The 20771-nt window shown below is 33.2% G+C and overlaps 1 protein-coding gene across 4 annotated transcripts in view; it reads left to right on the top strand.

The window, feature by feature from the left end:
• Positions 1 to 20473, top strand: part of prdm6 (PR domain containing 6) — a 65360-nt gene extending 44887 nt beyond the window's left edge. For 3 of the 4 annotated variants that reach the window (XM_069187231.1, XM_069187233.1, XM_006626936.3), the window contains exons 5-8: positions 2708 to 2832; positions 5468 to 5810; positions 14916 to 15092; positions 18080 to 20473. In XM_069187231.1, the coding sequence (XP_069043332.1) occupies positions 2708 to 2832; positions 5468 to 5810; positions 14916 to 15092; positions 18080 to 18194 (760 nt within the window). In that variant the 3' untranslated portion in view covers positions 18195 to 20473. Of the gene's footprint in view, positions 1 to 2707; positions 2833 to 5467; positions 5811 to 14915; positions 15103 to 18079 lie in introns of all 4 variants that reach the window. The other variant, XM_069187232.1, reaches the window with a different exon arrangement.
• Positions 20474 to 20771: the final 298 nt, after the last annotated feature.

Below are 20771 nucleotides of genomic sequence, written 5' to 3'. Positions count from 1 at the left end.
CAGGGAATACAGTACCTTTCAGGGTTGTGGTGTTTTTTTAACCTGGTCTTGACCAGGAATTGCCAAGAGGTGAACATTTGTTTTACTGTGTTATAAAATAACTTTCAATTAAAAATCAAATTTAATCAAATTTAAAAGAACATGCACTGAAAAAGTAATCGGAATCAAAAGCGCTCAAACAAAAGGACATCCATCGGTTGTGCAGTGTTGAAAAAGTGAGATGGGTAGGCAGCAGCATAAAAAAACCTTCAAGATTTCAATAATATTGTGGAAGTCAGAATCTCTAACCATGGGAAAGACCAAGGGACATTACTCCAAATAGCAGAAGAAGAGTTCTTTGTGAAGTAAAAAAAAACTCAAAAGGATATGAAGAACAAAGAGAATTTTTGAATAATAAACAGATGCATAGATGGTTTTGTTTTATTTAGTTATGGTAGTTTGTAGGGTGTGTGAATTCTATTAAAGTAAAGATAAATCATTACAAAATCTGTTTTCTACATAGATTAAACTGGCACCATCATTAATAAGTTAGAGTAGCTAAAAATTAATACGATTATAATATTAAGACAAATATGTCCTATTTATGTCCTAATTGGAGAATTGGCAGGATACACGACGCATAAGGTATTGAAGTGTGTCTTACATATATTAGTTTGAAACTGAAAGATTTTGTGATTAATAATCAGATTTCATTTTTTAAAGGATTCTGTTCGCACTACAAAAGTCATGCCAATGTAACATTGTGTTGATGTAGAAAGAAAACGTTTGGAAATGTATAGTGAAACAAAATCATACAGTATTTCACAAGATCTCTTTAATTACGGCCTTCTTTTCCTTTTAAGGCTGTACATATATATTTTCAGTGCCAGAACAGCTTTTTTAAATAAACTATAAAGACCTCCAAAAGGGAAATTCCAAAACCCCCTGTCCTATTTTTGCGTGCCCATATATAAGCAAACACAAAATGTGGACATTAAAGTGCCAGAGCTATCTGTGCTGTGCAAAGATGTCCTCCTCACCGGGAATCAGCTGGTTTGAATTCCATATGTTATGATTTGCTGTATCTAAATGGAATTCTCTTCAAAGAATTTCATGATTGATTGACCCTTAGCTGAAGGTTTTGTTTTTATTTTGAGGCCGACAATAATGTCCATTGGCATGTGTTCTACTTTGACTGTGTTGGGACACCATGCAGTTATCTTTATGAGTCATCCAACCACAATACTAAATACATGTCAGCAAGGGAAATATTATCCAAAATGAAATAAAAATGCCTTTGATGTCCTTTAGCTCACTGAGATGTGCGCAAGTTTTGGAACCGACTGCCTGCTTGTGAGAAACGGTGTACACTTACACTTTTTTCACCCCTCTTGCAAAGTCTGTGAGACCACCCATTGCTTAAAAACAGCGCTCTTTCAGCGGCAAACGCAGTCATTTAGTCTTAGTACATTTATTTGTGTGCAGGATTGTTTATGTTAAGTGAAGCCAAACTGAGAGATGAAATGTTACAAGGATAAAGTACAAAGTATGCTCGTGTTTTTTCTCAGGTTACGAGATGGGTGTGATTTATGGGCTTTCCCTTGTTTTAGTTTTATGTAGTAGTGGAAAGAATTAATAAAATTCACGGGCTTCAGCACCTCTTTCAAGACCAAAGCAGAGTTTTTGTCAGATATTCATAGAATTTTCTGATTTATTTATTTATTTCCAGCCCCCCAAAAGATAGAAAAACATTGTGCTTAGCTAGCAAAGTCTAGGAAATACAGCATGGCAGCGTGCGTAGAAAACAAGAAGATAAATGAAACTTTTGCAGCTGCAAGTAAAATATTGAGATTCTGCAGTTTTGTATTGATCTCTATAATCCTGTTGCCAGAGGCCGCTTTGCGGTGACAAAATATGTTGACAAGTGCATATCTCACTGCCATGAAAAATGTTGCAAAGGGTTCTTTCTATGTCTGCAGTGTTAAAAAAAGAACAGATTACACGGGCACTGGCAATTTTTCTTGGTAAAACTTCAGTTTAAGGCCTGCAGAGAGCAATCTGACGTGGTTCTTCAGGATAATGATGATGCAACATTTATTTTATTTAAGAACATAAAAAACAAACATGAGGAGTCTATTTAGCCCATCTAACATGTTTGGGTGCTAGCAGCAGAAAATAAGCGAGTGTGTAGTATAAAAAAGTGCCTCCTGCACTGAGTTTTCAATGCATTTTCACATAGTGAGATCATTTCCACTTGTGTCTTTTAGTTTGTGTTTCACTGCTTATTCTAAAGATGTCAGAATCAGCAGTGAAATAAACATTAATTCTATTTACTATGGAAAAAAAACTTCCTGTTATTTATGTCATTTTAGAAATGTTTTTAAGTAAGTTTGTTCACTTTTGCTACTGTATATGAAGATTTACACTCATAATTTCTGATTTGAGCACAAGTTTGAAATATAATATATTATATCTAATATATAGAGTTCCTTTTATGAAACTTCTGATGGATGATGCTTTACTCTAATATCTAACTTCAAATTTAAAATCTTTTTATCACAGTGTTGTGAGGTTTTGTATCATTCCTTTTCTTTATGCAAGACATTTTAATAGGATATATCATAGTTGTATTTCCTTACAAATTCACCATAAACTTAAGAGAATAAATTAACAATAAAGCAGGCTTACTCAAAATCTTATAAGGCTGTTGTTTTTCTCCTGTGTCCAGATCGTGTATATTCTACAGAGCATGCATGGATATTCCCAGAGGAACAGAGCTACTCGTCTGGTACAATGACAGCTACACATCCTTCTTTGGAATCCCTCTTCAGTGCATTGCACAGGATGAGAACTGTAAGAACACATGTTGTCTTATCTTTGACTACATTTGTGTCAGCAAGTGTCGATAGAATCAGCTAATCTGTATGTTTTGTTAATTTTAGTACATATGTTGAAAATCAAAATCCATTCACAGCTATTCATGTCACTACAGGCTATGTTGACTCTTATATAAAATTATATTTTGGTCATATACTGTACACCACAAATGTATTTCACACTGCCAGTCTCAGATTAAAATCCTGTTTACTCCTGGCCTCATTATTTCTATGAATATGTGAAACTCATTTTTCCCCCTAAAAAAATAAACAAAACAAATGGTTATTTGCTTTAGAGTAAACACAAAATTAAAAGCATTTGTGGTTTGGTGTGTCCAATTTACCATTCAGGATACAGAGAATAACAGTGCTATTGTGTCTATCTGAAATATACAGTATGAGCCATAAACCTAAACCTTTTGTCTGCCTTAAAGATTGTTAAATAGGGTAATATTTCTCCATGGCATTCGTGGAAGCAGAGCAATGAAGCTACTCATACAGTATGTAATTAGACATGACTTCATATGTTATCAAAGATTTTGTCCACATCTATATCCTGATTCATGTTGTTTAAGATGTCTGTGGTTTGGGGATATTAGCATTTTAGCCCCCCAGATCCTTACAGAGCAAACACAAATATAATAATTGATTTAAACCACACTCTTGCTCTGACAAGTTAAAGGCTGCAGTGCTGTAAGTGGTGAATTACTGCTTGTAATCCCACTCTTAGTATTTTGCCCCATGCTGTTAACTCTGGTTTCTTTGGAACTCATTGGATGGTGGAGTCCTTGGAAAGCTGACAGGGTCTTAACCATAATGTGTTGACATGTTAAACATTTTATTATTTAAGTCTTGTAAAAAGTTATGTTTAGGCACATGTTTAATTTAGATGATGAACTGTAATGTCATTGTTAGTTAAATACAATGATTGAATAATAATCTTGGCACAAAAAGGTAGTCTCAACACAAAACCAGCAAAACAGCAACAAATTAAGTCATCAATGAGAGCTCACTAGACATGTGAGATTTAGAAAGGGGACTATTATTATTTTAATGAGTGGCAACCATTTTCCTTCCCGATCTGAGAAGTTGTGGTGGAAACTGCCTTACTGTGCCTTACATTTAGTCTTTAATAAAAGTATTCTTGAAAGTCCAGAGGCCACTTAAAAAGAAAATGTCTATTTCTGTTTCATGTGCTGCTTCCATATGCTTTTATGTTAGTGCTCTCTTTAACATTCTGAAGTACAATTTAGTGATGATTTAATAATATTTAAATTTAATAAACAGATATAATAAAAAGTCAACAGCACTTAAATGTGTTTCACCTTCAGCAATCAAATATATCACGTAAAAAATTAAAAAAACAGTTTATTTAAAATGTATAAAGCTGTTTTTACTGTACTGGTTTGTTAAAAGTCTTTGAAGTGTGTTAATGAATTTAAAAAATCAAGCTGTTCATGACGTTGATAAAGAAAAATGCGAAAAAAAACTCAATAACAATTCAGTCATTATGCTATTAATCTGAATAGCAATTCAGTTATTATTGTACAACTGACAAAATATTTTTGTGATTTGTTTTGTTTGCTTAACATGAGCCTTTTAATCCCAAATTACCCTGCTTGCACAAATAAAGTCACACAATTAAGATCTGCAACTATATCTTTCACTGACTTTATGTCAGTGTTATGCAATATCTTAATGAACTATCTGAAAAATAACAGAGGGTTTTAATACAGTTCAGTATGTTCAACATGTCCTGATGATGACAGCATTTTGGATAGCTGATTGAGATTTACTCAAATGCCTGTGAAGTAGCAATGTTTTTGAAATCACCGTGCCAGGGAATAATTGTAAAGTTTTCAAAATCCCTTTTGCTAAAATGTTTTTATTAAATTATTTTGATTTAAATTCTTTTCTCTGAGGCACGGAAGATCTAACATCAAAATCTGTACATTCATAGATAGAATGTAACTCATATTCCTATTCTGATGAACACAAGATACACTGAGTTTATTAAATTAAGAGGGCTCTACACTATATCCCACATGTATAGTATTACTCTTTTTGTGTATCTCTTTATTTTTGTACACAGCATGTGGTAGTGGTAAGAATGTGTGGTTTGTCCTCACATAAGCCTTCATGGCTTTGGCTTCTTGAATATGGCCTGATTCAAAGTTTAATATAAAACTGTTTTGAGGAATCTTCACATGTTTTTGATAACAGCAAAAATAAAAAAAAAATGTTTTGGGCATATACGTCTTCAACCAGCTGTTTTTACTTATCATTTATTTCTAAATTAGTGTCATACCCCATGTCCTAATAGGAGATCATGCTTCACTATTTCCATATCTAGAACTATACCTTTTCTTATTTAATATCATATTTGGTTGAATGTACTTTTGTACTGTCGGAGTTTCCATTGTCCAAACAAGATTGATTGGAAGAAAATATTTTTAATTAAACTGAAACTGTTGTATATAAATGTAAAAGTAAGCAATTACTTAAAATTGATTGCAAAAATAAAATGTTTACACTTATTTGCAGCTTTTATACTTTGAATCCCCGAGTATATATTTATGTGTAATTGTTTTTTTGTGTTTTTTTTTTTACAGTGAACGTCCCAGCATCTGTCATGGAAGCGATGTCCAGACAGGAGACTCTTCAGCCCTTCAACAAGACCGGCAAACCTCCCTCGGTTGCACTGCTCCGGTCCATGGTCTTCCCACACTCTCCCTGCACAAGGAGCTTCTCTCTTTTGGACAAGCCTGGGCATGGAGAATCTGGGTTTAACCAGATGAATGCCAAAAACCAGCGGGTTCTCGCCAGCCCAACGTCTACAAGCCAACTGAGCACAGAGTTCAGCGACTGGCACCTTTGGAAGTGTGGTCAATGCTTTAAGACTTTCACTCAGCGAATCCTCCTTCAGATGCATGTGTGCACACAGAATCCTGACAGGTAAAGCAGATACCTCCAGTGCTTTAGAGCTGAAGGCTCATATTTTCTTCTTTGCACCACTTATTTACTCATTTACACATCCCTTTTCAATGACTAAAGTACCTAACTTCTTTGCTCCTCTTGTTTTCCTTGAGGTAAATGACTGTATACTTTCCCTCTTTTTTTTATAGCCACAGTTCCTAAGAGATTAATTTCCTTCTTCTCAAGAAAGAGGAACTCTCTCTCTAGAGCGCTACTCCTTTTTAAAGATGGGTAGATCATTGTGGTTGTTAACAGCCCGACCAATAGGGATTAGGTGGGAATTAAATAAAGATATGTTGAGACAGAGTTTTACCCTTGATAACAAAAAGGTTTTTTTATGTTGAAAAACGGTCTTTATGATGAAAGAATTCAGTCATTAAATAATCTATAAACATTGTTTTAATTTCTGGCATTTGGGATAAAAAAGATAGACTTTAAAATGGGTAGCTTTGTAGTGAATACACTTTATACTTCAGGTATTTTTAATTGATTAGTGTGTGTGCTTTCTTGTACTCTTGCTTTGGAAGAGTACTGGAGTAAAAGGGCATGATTATGCAAAAACAAAAACTTTCTTTAATTGCTGTAACATTTGTAATTTTTTCAATGTGTGTATTGTCAATCTCATGGCCAATTTTACTCCAAACAACAATATAGTCAATGTTATTTTTTGTCAGTCGTGATTGGAAATGGAACAGAATCAGTGGTGATAAATGATAGCAACTGTGTTAATTATTTATTACCATGATATATCTTAATTGTACTGCCATTAGTAAAATAGTACAAGAAGAGTGTGCTGTGTCAGCTCTGCCACTTGGGGAAACAACTAAAAACAACAAAAAAATCTTTTACACAATTTGTTAACTCTGATTGATTTTATTGAACCTAATGAGTGTAATGTACATTGGTTTTTTCCTTTAAAATGACCTAATTACAAAACATATTAGTAAACTTTGGTTCCATTTAAAAAAAGATAGTGAAAATAGTGCAAAGTTGATAATATGTGTTTTGTATATTTATAAATATCCATGAATTTACAAAATACGACATATGCTGATTTCTTTATAATTAAATTGTTTGTTTTGAAGTGATTTAAATTTAGTTTTTGTTCCAGATATATTGTTAATTACTTCTATAAAACAAAACATGACATACGCTTTTGGTTCCTGCAGATAAAAGATAAAAAAGCTTGGCTATTAGTGACTCTGATGCTGGAGCAGCCATTAGATAATCTGTAGGGCCAAGAGGATAATAACAAAGATTAAATTTATTTTAGGGTTCTTTCCATTGTTTTGATGTTTTCTCTTCAGGGCTTCACAGAAACCTCATATTTCTGATGTCTTGTAACTGCTGCACTTTAAAAAGACTAGAATTCCTTTTCCAACTCCTACTTTTTCCATTGCAATTAGTTAATTAACATTTTATTTTTAATAAGTTTACCTAATTTGCTTTAAATGACTCATTTTAAGGCTTTTAAAATTACCCTAGACATTTTTTAGAACTGTATAAGTGCTTCACTAGGGGTCCTCAGTGAAATGCATTTGTTTTATGCACTTGATCTCACTACGTTGTGCTCAATGTTTTCTTCTTGTTGATCTAATATGTAACTAGGAAAGGCCGAGAGCATGTAGAAATAGGATTTTGTTTAATTATTAATTGTTATTAATGGTAAATTTAATAATGGAATCTAAGAATCGAAAGGAAAAAATATGAATAATCATAATGAGATTCCAATGTAAAGAAAAAATATGAGGCAACCTGAAAAATACATCTTTTCTCAAGTGGTTTATCTATCTGCTTTACAATAAAGCTAAGTTGTTGTCAGATTGGGTTGATTTTAGTTAAACATTGTGAAATGAAGAAGGAATTTCATAGTGTAAAATACTGTTTTTATAATGATAAAGTAAACAGCAGAGTCCGAATCTATTGTGTCATTTAAAAATATAATTTTCTTTTCTTTGTAAACTATTATATAATGTTTTATTTAAGTTTTTCCTTGCCCTTTCTTTTTACCTGGTACTATATACTATTTCAGTGACTTCAAAAAACTGAACTCTTAGCTTCAGTAAATACAGTACATCCCTTACAAAATGACTTAAGGGTTTCTATAGAAATGTCCCAGCTGGAGAATTGGTACCTTTCTATACAAACCAAATTAAACAGTGAATTTCTAAATTGATACATTAGCCTTAAATCTAAATAGGCCATCTATAGGTTATTTTTATAAGGGATCTACCACTGGTGTTCTTAATAGTAAGGAAATTTTGAATTTGTTACATAGTTAATGTAGTTAATCCTGTAGGAGTTGTATCACAACTAATAGTAGTTTAGCACACAGCAGTGATTGAAGGGAAAAGCTCAGGCAGAAACTCACCATTCTAACTTTTAAAATTTACTTTATAATGTATTTCAGATTCATATTAGTATTTTAAACTGATATCCAGTAATTAAAAGATAAGGGGAATTTGAACCTCGAGCAGATAAGTCAAGTTAAAAATGCACACAAAACATCGGATCTAACAGGTTCTATATGTTTTAATTTTGTATATACTGATGTTCAAAACTATAACATATTGAATTAAACAGAAAATGTCTAAACTGATACATTAGCCTTAAATATAAATACTGTATATATTCAAATTAAAAATGTTTAAGCTTTAAGTCTGTGTCTGGTAATAGTATTTTGCTTTCTTCATGAATCCTTAAACAGAATAAAATATTATCTACTTGCTAGAAATAAAATAAAAAATCAAGATACTTCATCTCTTAAACAATCTATAATATCAGAGATGCTTCCTGCTGTCATACTCATTTCAGGGTTCAAATGCAGTGTGCAACGTCCCTAAACTTAATTAAGTACTGAGTGGTAATGAATTGGAATTTTTTGCTTAGCACTATTTTTCTTCAGAGCATACAAACCTATAAATCCACTGAAGCTGTCAAAAGGAAATACCTACCCTAACTGTGATGTGGAGGAAAACAGATGCCACTTATTCAATAAACTAATATCCATACAGAAGAAAAATGTTGCCTGGATACCTCAGAGTCGAAGTCTGTTTGAATGTTTGTCAATATCAAACTTTATAGTCCTGAAGTGAGGATAAAATTTAGCTGAACAAGGGAATCAGGTTCTGATATTTGGACATACGAGTCTTTGCACACAGTAAATATCATCATATATCTGTTTTTGCATTTTTGTTATTCTTTACAGCTGTAAGACTGATCAATGTTAATCTCAAAGAATATGTCTGCTTTACTTTGTGAATTTAAATACATTTTGCCATGAGTGCAATATATGAAAAGTCTAGAAAAAAATTGCTGACCTACAGCTGAAAGCTGCTACAGTACCAAACAGTTTAAATGCATACATTGGTTTTGTGAGCTACAAGTCAGCAGGACTTTTTATCTTCAACCTTACATAGCCAGAGCCACATAATCAAAATCAGCAATATAGAACTATATGTTATTTTTTTCTTATTGCCTTATAGCCTTAGGATTTAGATAATAATGCTAGCAATACAATAATTCCACTTTAATATAAAAAAATACTTAAGTAGCTGAGAAGGAGTGATGTACAAAAAAAAGTGTGTTTAAAATACTTTTTTTCAAGTGTAGTAAAATATGGATCTGTTAATGATCCTTATTGCAAGTGTTTAGTAAGATCTGTTCATTTATAATTTGTACAGAGAAGATAATTCCTATTGCAGGTAAAAATATCTGTTCAGGAATCAAGTTGTTTTTCATTATCTGTAGCGCTCAAAGTTCGTAGGTTCACTGTATTTAAAAATGTCTGCTGTAGCCATAAAGAGGCATCTTTATGTCAATTGCTCAATTTGGTAACATCAGGTTGAAGAACTTGTGGACAACATATTTTATTTTTTGAGACTTTCAGTACCCTATAGACACACAGTAAGTTCATTTTAAATTTGTTCTTATGTTCGTAATTTTGTAGCTCTTTCCCAGACCATAGATATTAAATTAATGTATAATTCTCTAGAAAAATACAAGTAGCAACATAGCCAACAACCTCTGATTGACCTTTTGTTCTCCTGTCTGTGAAGAGGAAACATAGAGGTGAGATCTGTACTGCTCCATAGCCTGTAATATGGATTATATGTACCAAATACCTGAGAAGATAGGATAACCTGGAAAAGTATGATTGCCTCAGTGTTTAACTATGTTTAATATGTTATTACTGGATCTTGTACCAGGTCGTATCTTTGGGTGGATGGTAACTGGTACAGGTTGAGCTGAAAGGATTGATGTTGCATTTGAGACTGTAAAGAAAGGAAGAGCAGAGGGATTTGAGAGTATAAAGCTGCAAATAAGGAATAACCACTTAGTCCCAATAATGGTGTCACTATTGAGATTGTTTTATACAGAGCATACACAAAAGTGTGTACACGGTTTCAAAGCAATTGCTTTGTAGCAAGAAGACAACCTTACTGAGTAAATTAACCTTTATATTGACTTTTTATTTTAGAGAAATAAAATATATCACAAAACTAAATAGACAACCAAATTTACTGTCAACCTTTTAGGTTAAAATACAATAATGAATAGGTGAGTTTCCATCCCATTCACAACACTGTATGCTGGTAACTGTATAAATAATTTTCAAAGGTATAACTCCTGGAAGCTCCTCAGTTCTTTTGCAGTTCTCCATAGCAGATAATATCTTCTATTGGGATGCTTTTGATAAGATTATTCAAACATCGATCAGGTAATTCAGCAGTGGCAATACATGGCAAACGCAGTCAGCTTTACTTCCACAGAACATCTGTCAGCTGTCAGGTGTACTGAAAGGGCTGCGTGAGTTCTCAGGGAGACATAGTAAAAATGGATGCCCACCAGCAAAGCTACTCCACACTTCACTCAGCTGTAGCTGAGCACTGCAGCCACTGGGACAGGTCATCCCATGCATGTCATGAACAAAACACATTGCACATCTCTTAGATTAATAGCATCTCCAGGGCTGAAGATTTTAAATTTATTTTCCTCTTGAGGTCCACTGTCTAACTCCACTACTTTTCTTTTTCCTGACGGTTTGCTGCATCTGCAGGCTTTGTTTCTTTTTGTTCGTAGGGAGAATAACCAAATTGTCTTATCATTGAACTGCAGGAACAGAGACCAAGAGAGGTTATTTGTTTGGTTGAATTTGCATTGCTGGGTGAACAACAAAACAATGGGAAAATGAAACTGGATAAGCGGATTAAAGTACAGTATAGAATGGCCCACTTAAATGTTATTTGTTTTTTGTTTGTAACATAATTATTCATTATATCGGAAGTGAGTAATTCTAAAGGAAAGTAATTGCTATTATGTTGACTTAACTGTACCAGTACTGAAAGGAAAGTTGGATATAATGGTTGTTTTTCATGTAAACTGATGACTCTGATGTAGTTTGTGCATACAGCTAAGTATTTTTGGTTTTCTTTGTCAAAAATGTTAATAAGTTTTATAGGGTGATTAGAACTTAACTAGTGCAATTTTACAACACAATAATTTGAAACCTCTAAGATGTTGAAGGCCTTCTAATGCTAAGTAGAGTGATCTAACTTCCATAATTATTTATTGACAAAAATTGTCAATGTTCAATATATTCTCTCTGAAATAGTTTATGATAGCATAAACTAATGTGCTCATCATTTCATAAGCACGTAACAATTTAGTCATTAAACAGTCCTATCAAAAGGCTAAAGTTGAAAAGGCTTTATTTAGTGTCCTATTAAGATTATCTCTATAGAAAGTAACTGAAGAATTATTGGTCATTAAACATTAATGATCTCCTTTGTTATTACTGGGAATTTGTTCAGTGTAAGATTCTTTTAAATGCTTATTTATTAACAGCAAACAGTTTGTTCCTCACTTCATAAAGAGATGGTCTTTATTCTCATAGTAAAATATTTTTCATTTTTTATGTTTCTCAGACACTTATTTAAATAATTTTTATAAGATAAAATGTGGCTTTACATTTACAGTATATGTCATTTATTCAAAGCTCATATAATTCATGAGCATGTGGTTACAGATAAGTACAGGTGGAGTCATATTTGGAGTAATATATGTGTTCGGAGAGAAAAGGATGTCTTATACTGTGCAGATAGATAAATGGGCTGCCGAATCCCAGAAAGCGAAATAATATCAAAATTCAGATGATCTCTGCAATACACAGTAAGTCTCTATGTACTTGTTTTGAATTTATTTCAGTGACCAGGGTGAAAAGGCACAATAATAGGTAAACTAATATCAGTATACTTTAAATTGATTGATCATTTTGATAAAATCAATACATAGTCCAGAGCATATTCAAGAAGACCATATTAAAGCAACTGTGCAGCATGCAGGCCTACTGAAAAGCTTGTGGAAGGGTAGAATGATGAAAAGCAAAAAATTGCAACCTTTCATGCTGTTGAAAATATTGTGTATGTTTTGTGAAATATTGTGAAAATCAAGTTTAAGAACAGAAGTTTACTGAATTCCGAGTGCTATAGGAATACTAGTGATTTTTGTAACAAAATGCCTTTGGAGTTTATGGTCTGTCTACATATGGCTACATGAGGTGTGGGTTAGAGTGCCATAAAACATTGAAATGGATTCTAGGAATGAACAAAAGATTAAACCGAAAAGCCAAAGAAAATACATTTTTAATTCTTACCGGTTCAGAGGCTAATCAGAGATTTGTGCTGACATTTTCTCTTTAGTGTGTTTGTTTTAATAAAGACCTAAAGAGCTCCCTACAATTGTGCTGTAATAGTTGAGGACATTATCTGCTCAATTTCTGAAGGCTTTGTGTTGAAAATGGTGTTGTGTTAAACAATACCCAGCCATTAATCATGTAACAAAAAATCCAGAATCAATGCCCAGAGCTCTGAAGCATTTTACAATAATAGTGTTTGTAATCACTGAAGCAAAAAGCCACAATTAAAAAAAGTATTTGACAAATGAGGAGTCATGGTTTCTATATAACACAATTGTGTTGTTAAACACACTTTATCTCTTTCATCTTGTTTATTTCCCTTTGTCTAATTTTTCTTTCTCCTCTGTATCTTTGCTAGTGTTGAAATACATAAAATAAATCTGAAGGTTGTGGGTATCTGAACTAAGACCTTGCAGTATAATCAAGGATGCTTATTATACAAGCAGTTGATCTGTAATGTACAGTGCAAACTCTTTAGACTGCCATCCTTTAAGATAAAAGTGCTTTTAGAATTATAGAGGACCTCAAAAGGGGGGACAGATTTACATTATCTTCTCCTTTTCATGGTGTATTTTCTCTTTGTTTTATGTCATGTTGTTGGTATGATTTATTTGTAGCCAAGAAAAAGATGTGCTCATACTTGTTTAATGTATTTCTGCTGTTTTTTAAGTTACTACAATAGGTCTTCACTGACACTCTTCACTGAGTTTTTTGTTTTACCTAAATAGGTTATTTACATTTCAGGTGATTGGTCTTAAATCTAGCTTGTCCATGATATGGAAGAGAAATTTTGAAAACTGTCTGAAATAAACAAGAAAATGTTTACAGTGAGCCTCGAACAAGTCAGTGCCTATTCTGGAGACTTTGAGTGTGACGACTCTCAATGTCAGTTTCCATTTCAATTTAAACATTTCAATTTAAGAGCATGTGTTTTGTATACTTTGTATACTATTTGTGTTTGTGTACTGTTCATAGTTGTGTTTCTTATTGAGAAACACTTTTTGTAGACATTAAGATAGCTTCGTTATAAGTTGAAATATCGGCCCATTTCAACAAATTGAATAATTTAAATGTTCCTTCCTTTCTTCTGCTTGACTAAGTCAATTAAAGCAATTTTAACTTTAACTCAAATATTTTCATAGGTTAATGGATTTATTAATTTTTTATACCTGAGTGAATCACTTGGGTGTTAGGCAGTAGTGATAAACCTTTTCCAAAATATTGTTTATTTAGATAGTTAATTTCAAAGTATGTGCTATATTTTCTTTGTAGTTTTTTATTGACCTTAAAAAGCCACACATGAAATTAATTAACCATATTAAGGAGTGGGCCTCCTGAGAGTGGCTTAACTTGTAAAGACACTCAGTGTAGTGAGACTTGCTGGCTGAGAATTGGCTGACTGCTGCTGAGGGTTTGGCAGGGATTAGTCAACCATGGTTCTGTAGACTCTCCACAACAGTGATCCCTTCAACCTCACAGACTCATGCAGGCATGCAATTTTGTTGGTGAAGGGATGTGCCTTTCCTCCATTCTGGACAGAACCTCTAGTACAGGCCTGTGCTGCCCAAAATGTGCTAAAAAATGAGTGGCTCAAATGTGTGTGGGTTGGAGGAGGTAGCCTGTTCTTCCTCATTCTCCTCTATGTCCAGTAGTAGTGATCATAACCGAGAGCTGAAACTGGAAGAACTCCCAACTGGCTGTTTCACATTGGTGGTGTAACAAAAATAACTGGCAATCCTAATTGTTTATAAGAAAATATATTCAATACAGCAGAACTCACACAGTTACAAATCATGAATCTCCAGCCTTCATCTTTGAATGACACCATCCTGCATTTTCTGTGTCTGTTTAAAACATCAGCAGTTGAAAACCTTTTGAAAAATCTGCTTAGTTAGGCCTTAAAGGACCCATAGAACTCCAGGATAAGCCTTTCCTCTCTTCCTAATTTGTTTATGATTTAAAGATTAAGAGGACACCTGACGGACTGTGGCATTTAAGAACTAGAAAAGTCCCGGGACTTTTTAGAGATCTGGTATTGGTCATCAACACAAATTAGATGTAACCACCAATTAGCAGAAGCACTACAGTTTTTTTTAGGTCATCAGGCTGTTCCATACGACTATGTATCAACTGACATCCATTTTTCATGTTTCACAAAGATAATGATTTCTTCCAGGAAATGGGCAATTTTAAACTTGAATCACTAGTTTTGCAAAATGTAACTTATTTTGACAGCTGAATTTTCTTTATACCTTTGTATGTCCCAGTATACCGTATGTACATTAATATTTAGAAAAGCATCATGTATTTTATTAGACAACATTTTCAATGACAAGGAGATCCATTCACCAGTAGATTAATACCAGTTTTTGTTGTGTCGCATCTAGACCTTACCAGTGTGGGCACTGCTCCCAGTCCTTCTCCCAGCCCTCTGAGCTTCGGAATCATGTTGTTACCCACTCAAGCGACAGGCCTTTTAAGTGTGGCTACTGTGGGCGCGCCTTTGCTGGGGCGACAACCCTCAACAACCACATCCGCACACACACCGGGGAGAAGCCATTCAAGTAAGTAACAGTGAGTACCACAGCTTCTTATGCAGCATTTCTATACCCCTGATAAGACTTTTAAAGGCTAGATATCCATGTCTCTAGTGTACAGTTGTGTTAATGATATGGACTGCTTCTATCTCCTTCTACAAAAAAAAGGCACATAATCTCCATGATTCTGTTTGATTTGGAGCAGTTCACATAAACAGTGTCCCTAGGTGGCTAGTGAAGAGACATGTTATTAATGATTGAGGTGTGGTCACAGTCATGTGGGAGTCCAGACTGTATCCAACAAAAACTGATAGCATTCATTTGCAGTCCCTAAGTAAGAATAATATCTACTTAGAATAGAAAGTGTGTATTTCTGTACAGTGTAAAGTTTATTTATGTGTAAAGTGTACAATGTGTTTGGCTTTTTATAGATTGTGATCATTAGTATCTGTTAGGTCTGCATAGGAAAATGCATTTGGTCAAATATAAGACAAAAACCTGATCCTAATTCTTGTCTCTGACTGCTTGTTTGAGTCATGAGTACAGAAGCCTTTTAGCAAATATTCCCTGAGTCATGGAAAGCAATCTGTAAAGATTTCCAACAATCTGATTGATTTTATCTGGGTTTCAGTGTAAATAGATTTTTGTAATTAATTGAAAGAGTTTAAGGGTCAGAATGGAAAATAGATTTCTATTAATTTAAAGGTGCTTTACTTATGTGTGACCTTGTTGACTCCAGTTAATTTTTTAACACCTAATGTCTGTCATGTTTTCAATAAAGCTACCATGCAACTCTAATTAAAGCTATTAAGATGCTAACTGCAACCATATCTATTACATTTAAAGAAGGGTAGGTTATTCTAAATAATATCAAATTGTGATGAAAATATTTTTCAAGCCCTATTCAAATTATTCAGAAATACTGACATACAGTACTATTACTTAACAAATGATGCTAATTTACTAATAAAGAAATATAAAGTTTAATGGCACTAATAACTAAGACATATATCACATTTATTTCTGATAAGGTAGATATTAAACATAATTAGTTATTTACTAGCACTCAATAAGTTGCATTTCAACAGTAAAGTACCAAATATGGAATAATAAATAATACCCATACTAGATAAGTCATAAACATAAAAGAGCTTTTCATGTACTGACACAAATATATTAAAGCAACTTGAAAATGATCAGTCACATTAATGCACACAGAAACTAAAACAAAATACTCACAATTGTACGTGAGATACATTTTTTAAATGTCTTGAGGACTAATAATATGACTATTATTATACTACAAACTAAAACGAACTAACAGGTTATAAAAATAATACAGTAATTTTCTTGTTAAGTGAGATTTCCTTATGCTTTTCCTCACTATTGTCTTCAGGTTCAGAACTAATATTTATAATATTTACCTTCCTCCTCTTCCTTAAGGATATGATCCCTATTAAAGAATCAGGAACAAAACACTCTAGAATGAATTACTCTTTTGATAGACAATTTTAAATATATTTTACTGAAAAAAGATTCAATGTTATCTTAATATTATTCAAACTGTAAAATATCTTCAATAGCTTCGACTAATGGTCCATATACAAACAAAATTGTAAATGGCAATTGATGCGTTCTCTGCCACTCAAACCATTAATAAACAGTATCGATTAGAATGCCTTAATACTTCAAACAAAAACACAGTAGCAGGCAAGTTTTGCTGGTGATAGAAGTTTATTTGGGGCATACTAATCCAGTAACTAATCAGTTTTCTAATAAGCAATCAGTGATACACAAATGTGTCATCAGCATTTCAGAAGCTCCTCAGAGGATGATGCCCACAAAGGCATTAATGAATACACCAAGAAGTCTTTAGTAGATCAATACTCCTGAGTTATTTTCATTGAACTGAGAGGTTTGATACATTAAAGCTGGAATTTTGTATTTGTCAAGATCAAAGAATAGTTTTTAGCAGAAAAACCATCCGTGTAAATGATTTAAAAAAATAGTTTTTTAAAAACAGATATGAGAAAAATTTACACTTTTGTAATGATTATGTGTACTACAAAGTGTGATTATTGGAAATGAAACCTAATAAAAATGGGTAATTTGGTAATGATAAATGTAATGATAAATGTTTAAAAGATAAACAGTAGGGTCAGTAAAATGACTACCAGTACATTTTTAAAACAATTTAGAAAAATGTCAATATTGTTATTAGCAATATACTGTATCATATAATCAGCTCACTTTATGTAATAATGATGAGCTGTCTAATCAGTTTACCACTTGGTATTCACTCTAAAAGGATCACTTTACAACATTTCCCCAAAGAAATTAAATAAGTTTCTTATAGTATTATTAATATATAGAGTATATACAATTAGAAGCTCTAGGTTATGTAAAAAAGAATTAACTAACATAATTAAAACAATGCATACCTTTGAAACTAAACATACCTGAATGCATAGTACTGTTAATTTAGTAATGCCATTAGATTTTATAATAAAAGCGCCTGCAATGCATTTATGTTATTAACATATTGAGCTACCTATATAAAATGGTGTACAATTAACTGAATTCCTTCAGGAAACAAACTGTAAAGTATGTGTTTTCTCAGAGCTGGATGAATTAGCAGTAACTAAAAGTCATTTTGTTATCCATTTCTCCTTGGGGTTGCGGAGCATAAAACCACAAAAGATGCTCCCTTTGATAGCTGGCCACTGAAAATCTCTTTTTGTTCTTTATCTATTTGAAGTGACAGTGATCCAGGCTGCATCTGGACAAGTCTCTCTGGAGAAATCACCTTCCTCTTAGGTTATTGACAGAGCCCTCTGTTCTGAATCATGCGGGCCCTGTCCCATCATAGGCTTCAAGGTCTGAGAAGTAGTCACCAATTAGACCCCTCCAGCCTTGTAAAATTTCCAGGTACTTTTAAGTGTCGGTTGTGATTAGGCTGCAGGACATGAGGGCCGTCAGATCCCTGGTCTCAATTTTCTGCTTTGCCTCTGCAGGTGTGAGAGGTGCGAGCGGAGCTTCACTCAGGCCACCCAGCTGAGTCGACACCAGAGGATGCCCAATGAGTGCAAGCCGATAACGGAGAGCACAGAATCAATTGAAGTGGATTAACTGATTGACTGGCTGGAATTAAACTGCAAGGAAAGTCATGATTAAATGTCACGGACACTTAAGCAAAACCAAAGATTTCCTCTGAGCAACTTTCAATCAGTCCCAGAAAACCAAAAGCAGTAATAAAATAAGTGAGATGTTAAGAGATATTGATCCTGGCATGGATGAGAGACTAGGATGGGGCGGGGGAAGAGGAGTGTGCGTGTGTGTTGGTGGGTGGATGGGGGATTATTTATTTATGACTTGGGTTCCCAGTATTTTAAGTGGACAAGAAAGCTGGGACTGCACAGATATCAAAACACCCTGCTTCTATATCAAAGATTTTCTTACTATTATTTAATACCAAAGTGACAAGACTATTTGGGGACTACATAAGATACCCACATTACTGAGTGAGAATGCACAATAATTTTTTTATTGCATCGTTTCTTAAGCATGATTTGAGAAGGTACAGAAAAATTGTCCCTTTATGTTTCGCCTTGATGTGGATATCATTATAATAAGATGTGATATTTGAACTTTGAAGGAATAATTCTCAATGTAAAATAGAAAACCAAAGGATATTTATCTTCCATTACACTCGTATAATGTTTTGTGCACTTTTTAAAAATGTCTACTTTTTTTAACTATGTCACAGGAATGTGTAAAACTAATTTAAAAAGTCTGCTTAAATTTAGTGTTCCAAACACACTGAAAACAGTATTTTATTCAGTGCAAATGGAAAGTATTTCCTGTAAAGATGGATTGCAAATCTGTTGTACCTCATGAAAAAACTCTGCTGTCAAGCTGAGTAGCATCCTAAACATCAGAGAGAAAAATAACAATTTAATGAGTTTTGTCTAGGAAAAGGTATCTTGATAATGGCTGTAAAAAGTATTCATATATTTTTTTTATTTTTTAAAGTGACTATACATTTTAGGATAAACCATTTTCTTTCTGTGTAAAAAGTTTTAAATATAATCCTGGTAATGTAAACCCAAAACAGAGAGAAACCACTTGATAATGATATTCTACTTAAGCAATTCAAGTTTCAATAAGAGATGATTGACATCGAAAACAGATTTACTTTTTACTCAAAAGAACTTTCCAATTTTTACATTGACCTGGCTGAAATAAGGGAGGCAGCCAATTTAATGTAAATCAAATAAATGCACTAAATAATGACAAAAATGAGGTTTTAATCCTGCTGGGTTATTAAGTGTGGTTTAATTTTTTTTTCTATTTGATTTTTTTACTTTATTTTGGAGTGTTTAGTAAATTCTAAACCTTATTTTGTGTTATTTACAGTATCATGAGTTCAGATTAAATAAATACATCAGCTAGGCTCTGATTGATGAGGAGCTGTGAAATGTGTGAGATAATCATTAGCTTTAATGTATAGAATTGTACTGTCCTTAAATTTATAGTCACTTTAACAAATCACCAATGGGGCTTTTTGTGTAACACCAATACTTACTGTAGCTTTCACTGCTTATAATTTTTTTTTTATTTTAAAAGGCAAAAATTGGGCCAAGAATTGCAATCAACAGTCAGATTCAAAGAATATAAGCGAATAATCTTCACTATTTATATATTTTTTTGTAATTTCTATATAAACATTGTAGTGGATGTACAGTATTAAAAATGAAACTTTGGCAAGCATTCAAAAAATTTCACTGTATTTCTGACAAATAACTCACCTTTTTTGCTCATTGCCATAAAAATCCTTTTTTTCCAGACTGTATTCCTTAGTATTTGAAATACTTATGCAAGGACTACCAGCACAATGCCAAAGCAAGAATTTCCTGTATATATGCATTCTAACTTTGACGACTTCAACTAAACATACCAGCATTCTTCCAGTGCCAAAGAGAGTAGGAAATACACTTTAATTTGGAGACGTATATGCAAATTCATACAGGTTATCTATTCTGTTACCAAACTGTGGGTGTTGTACATAATTTTAACCTTTTACCTGTGTGTTGAAGTGGGCAGCTGGGGTGCTTTTGCCAGACTGTGCTATTATTTTGAAAAGGGAATCATCAATGTGTTTTAATTCATGTACTCAGTGGAGTGTCACCCTCTGAATTCTGATGTTCTGTGTCTCTGATATCTGCATCCATTATTAGTAGTTAAATGGTTAAAGACATGATATTATTTTCATGATAAGAAGCTTTGGTTTTTACATTCCTGACTGTTATTTTTATGTACACCACAGAAGATTACAGATGCTTTTTGCTTGTATTTTATTATATATTATTATTGTCTGTTTAAAGCACTGTGCTCATTTCATTGACTATTAAAAGAGTGGCAGGCTTGAATTTCATTTTGCTGTCTAATGCTTAAACTCTTACAAAATATAATTTTAATTTCATTAACTAAATACTGTAGTCACAATCAACTTGCCTAAACCTGATTTAATTTGCTGTGGGAATGTCGGGGATTTATGCTGTTTTAAATTCAGGTTTTAATCAATTTATGTGTTATGGCAAAGTATAGCATTCTTCCAAAAAGAAAAAAAAAAATCCCGACAGGTATTTTAAACCAGAAAGGCTCTTTCTATGTTCAATATTGCATTGCAGTCGGAAATTCACTATA

The sequence above is a fragment of the Lepisosteus oculatus genome, chromosome 3 (genome assembly GCF_040954835.1).
Source record: "Lepisosteus oculatus isolate fLepOcu1 chromosome 3, fLepOcu1.hap2, whole genome shotgun sequence".
NCBI classification, from domain to species: Eukaryota; Metazoa; Chordata; class Actinopteri; order Semionotiformes; family Lepisosteidae; genus Lepisosteus; species Lepisosteus oculatus.
Note: the sequence above shows the minus strand (reverse complement) of the source record. Positions and strands in the feature narration are given on the sequence as shown.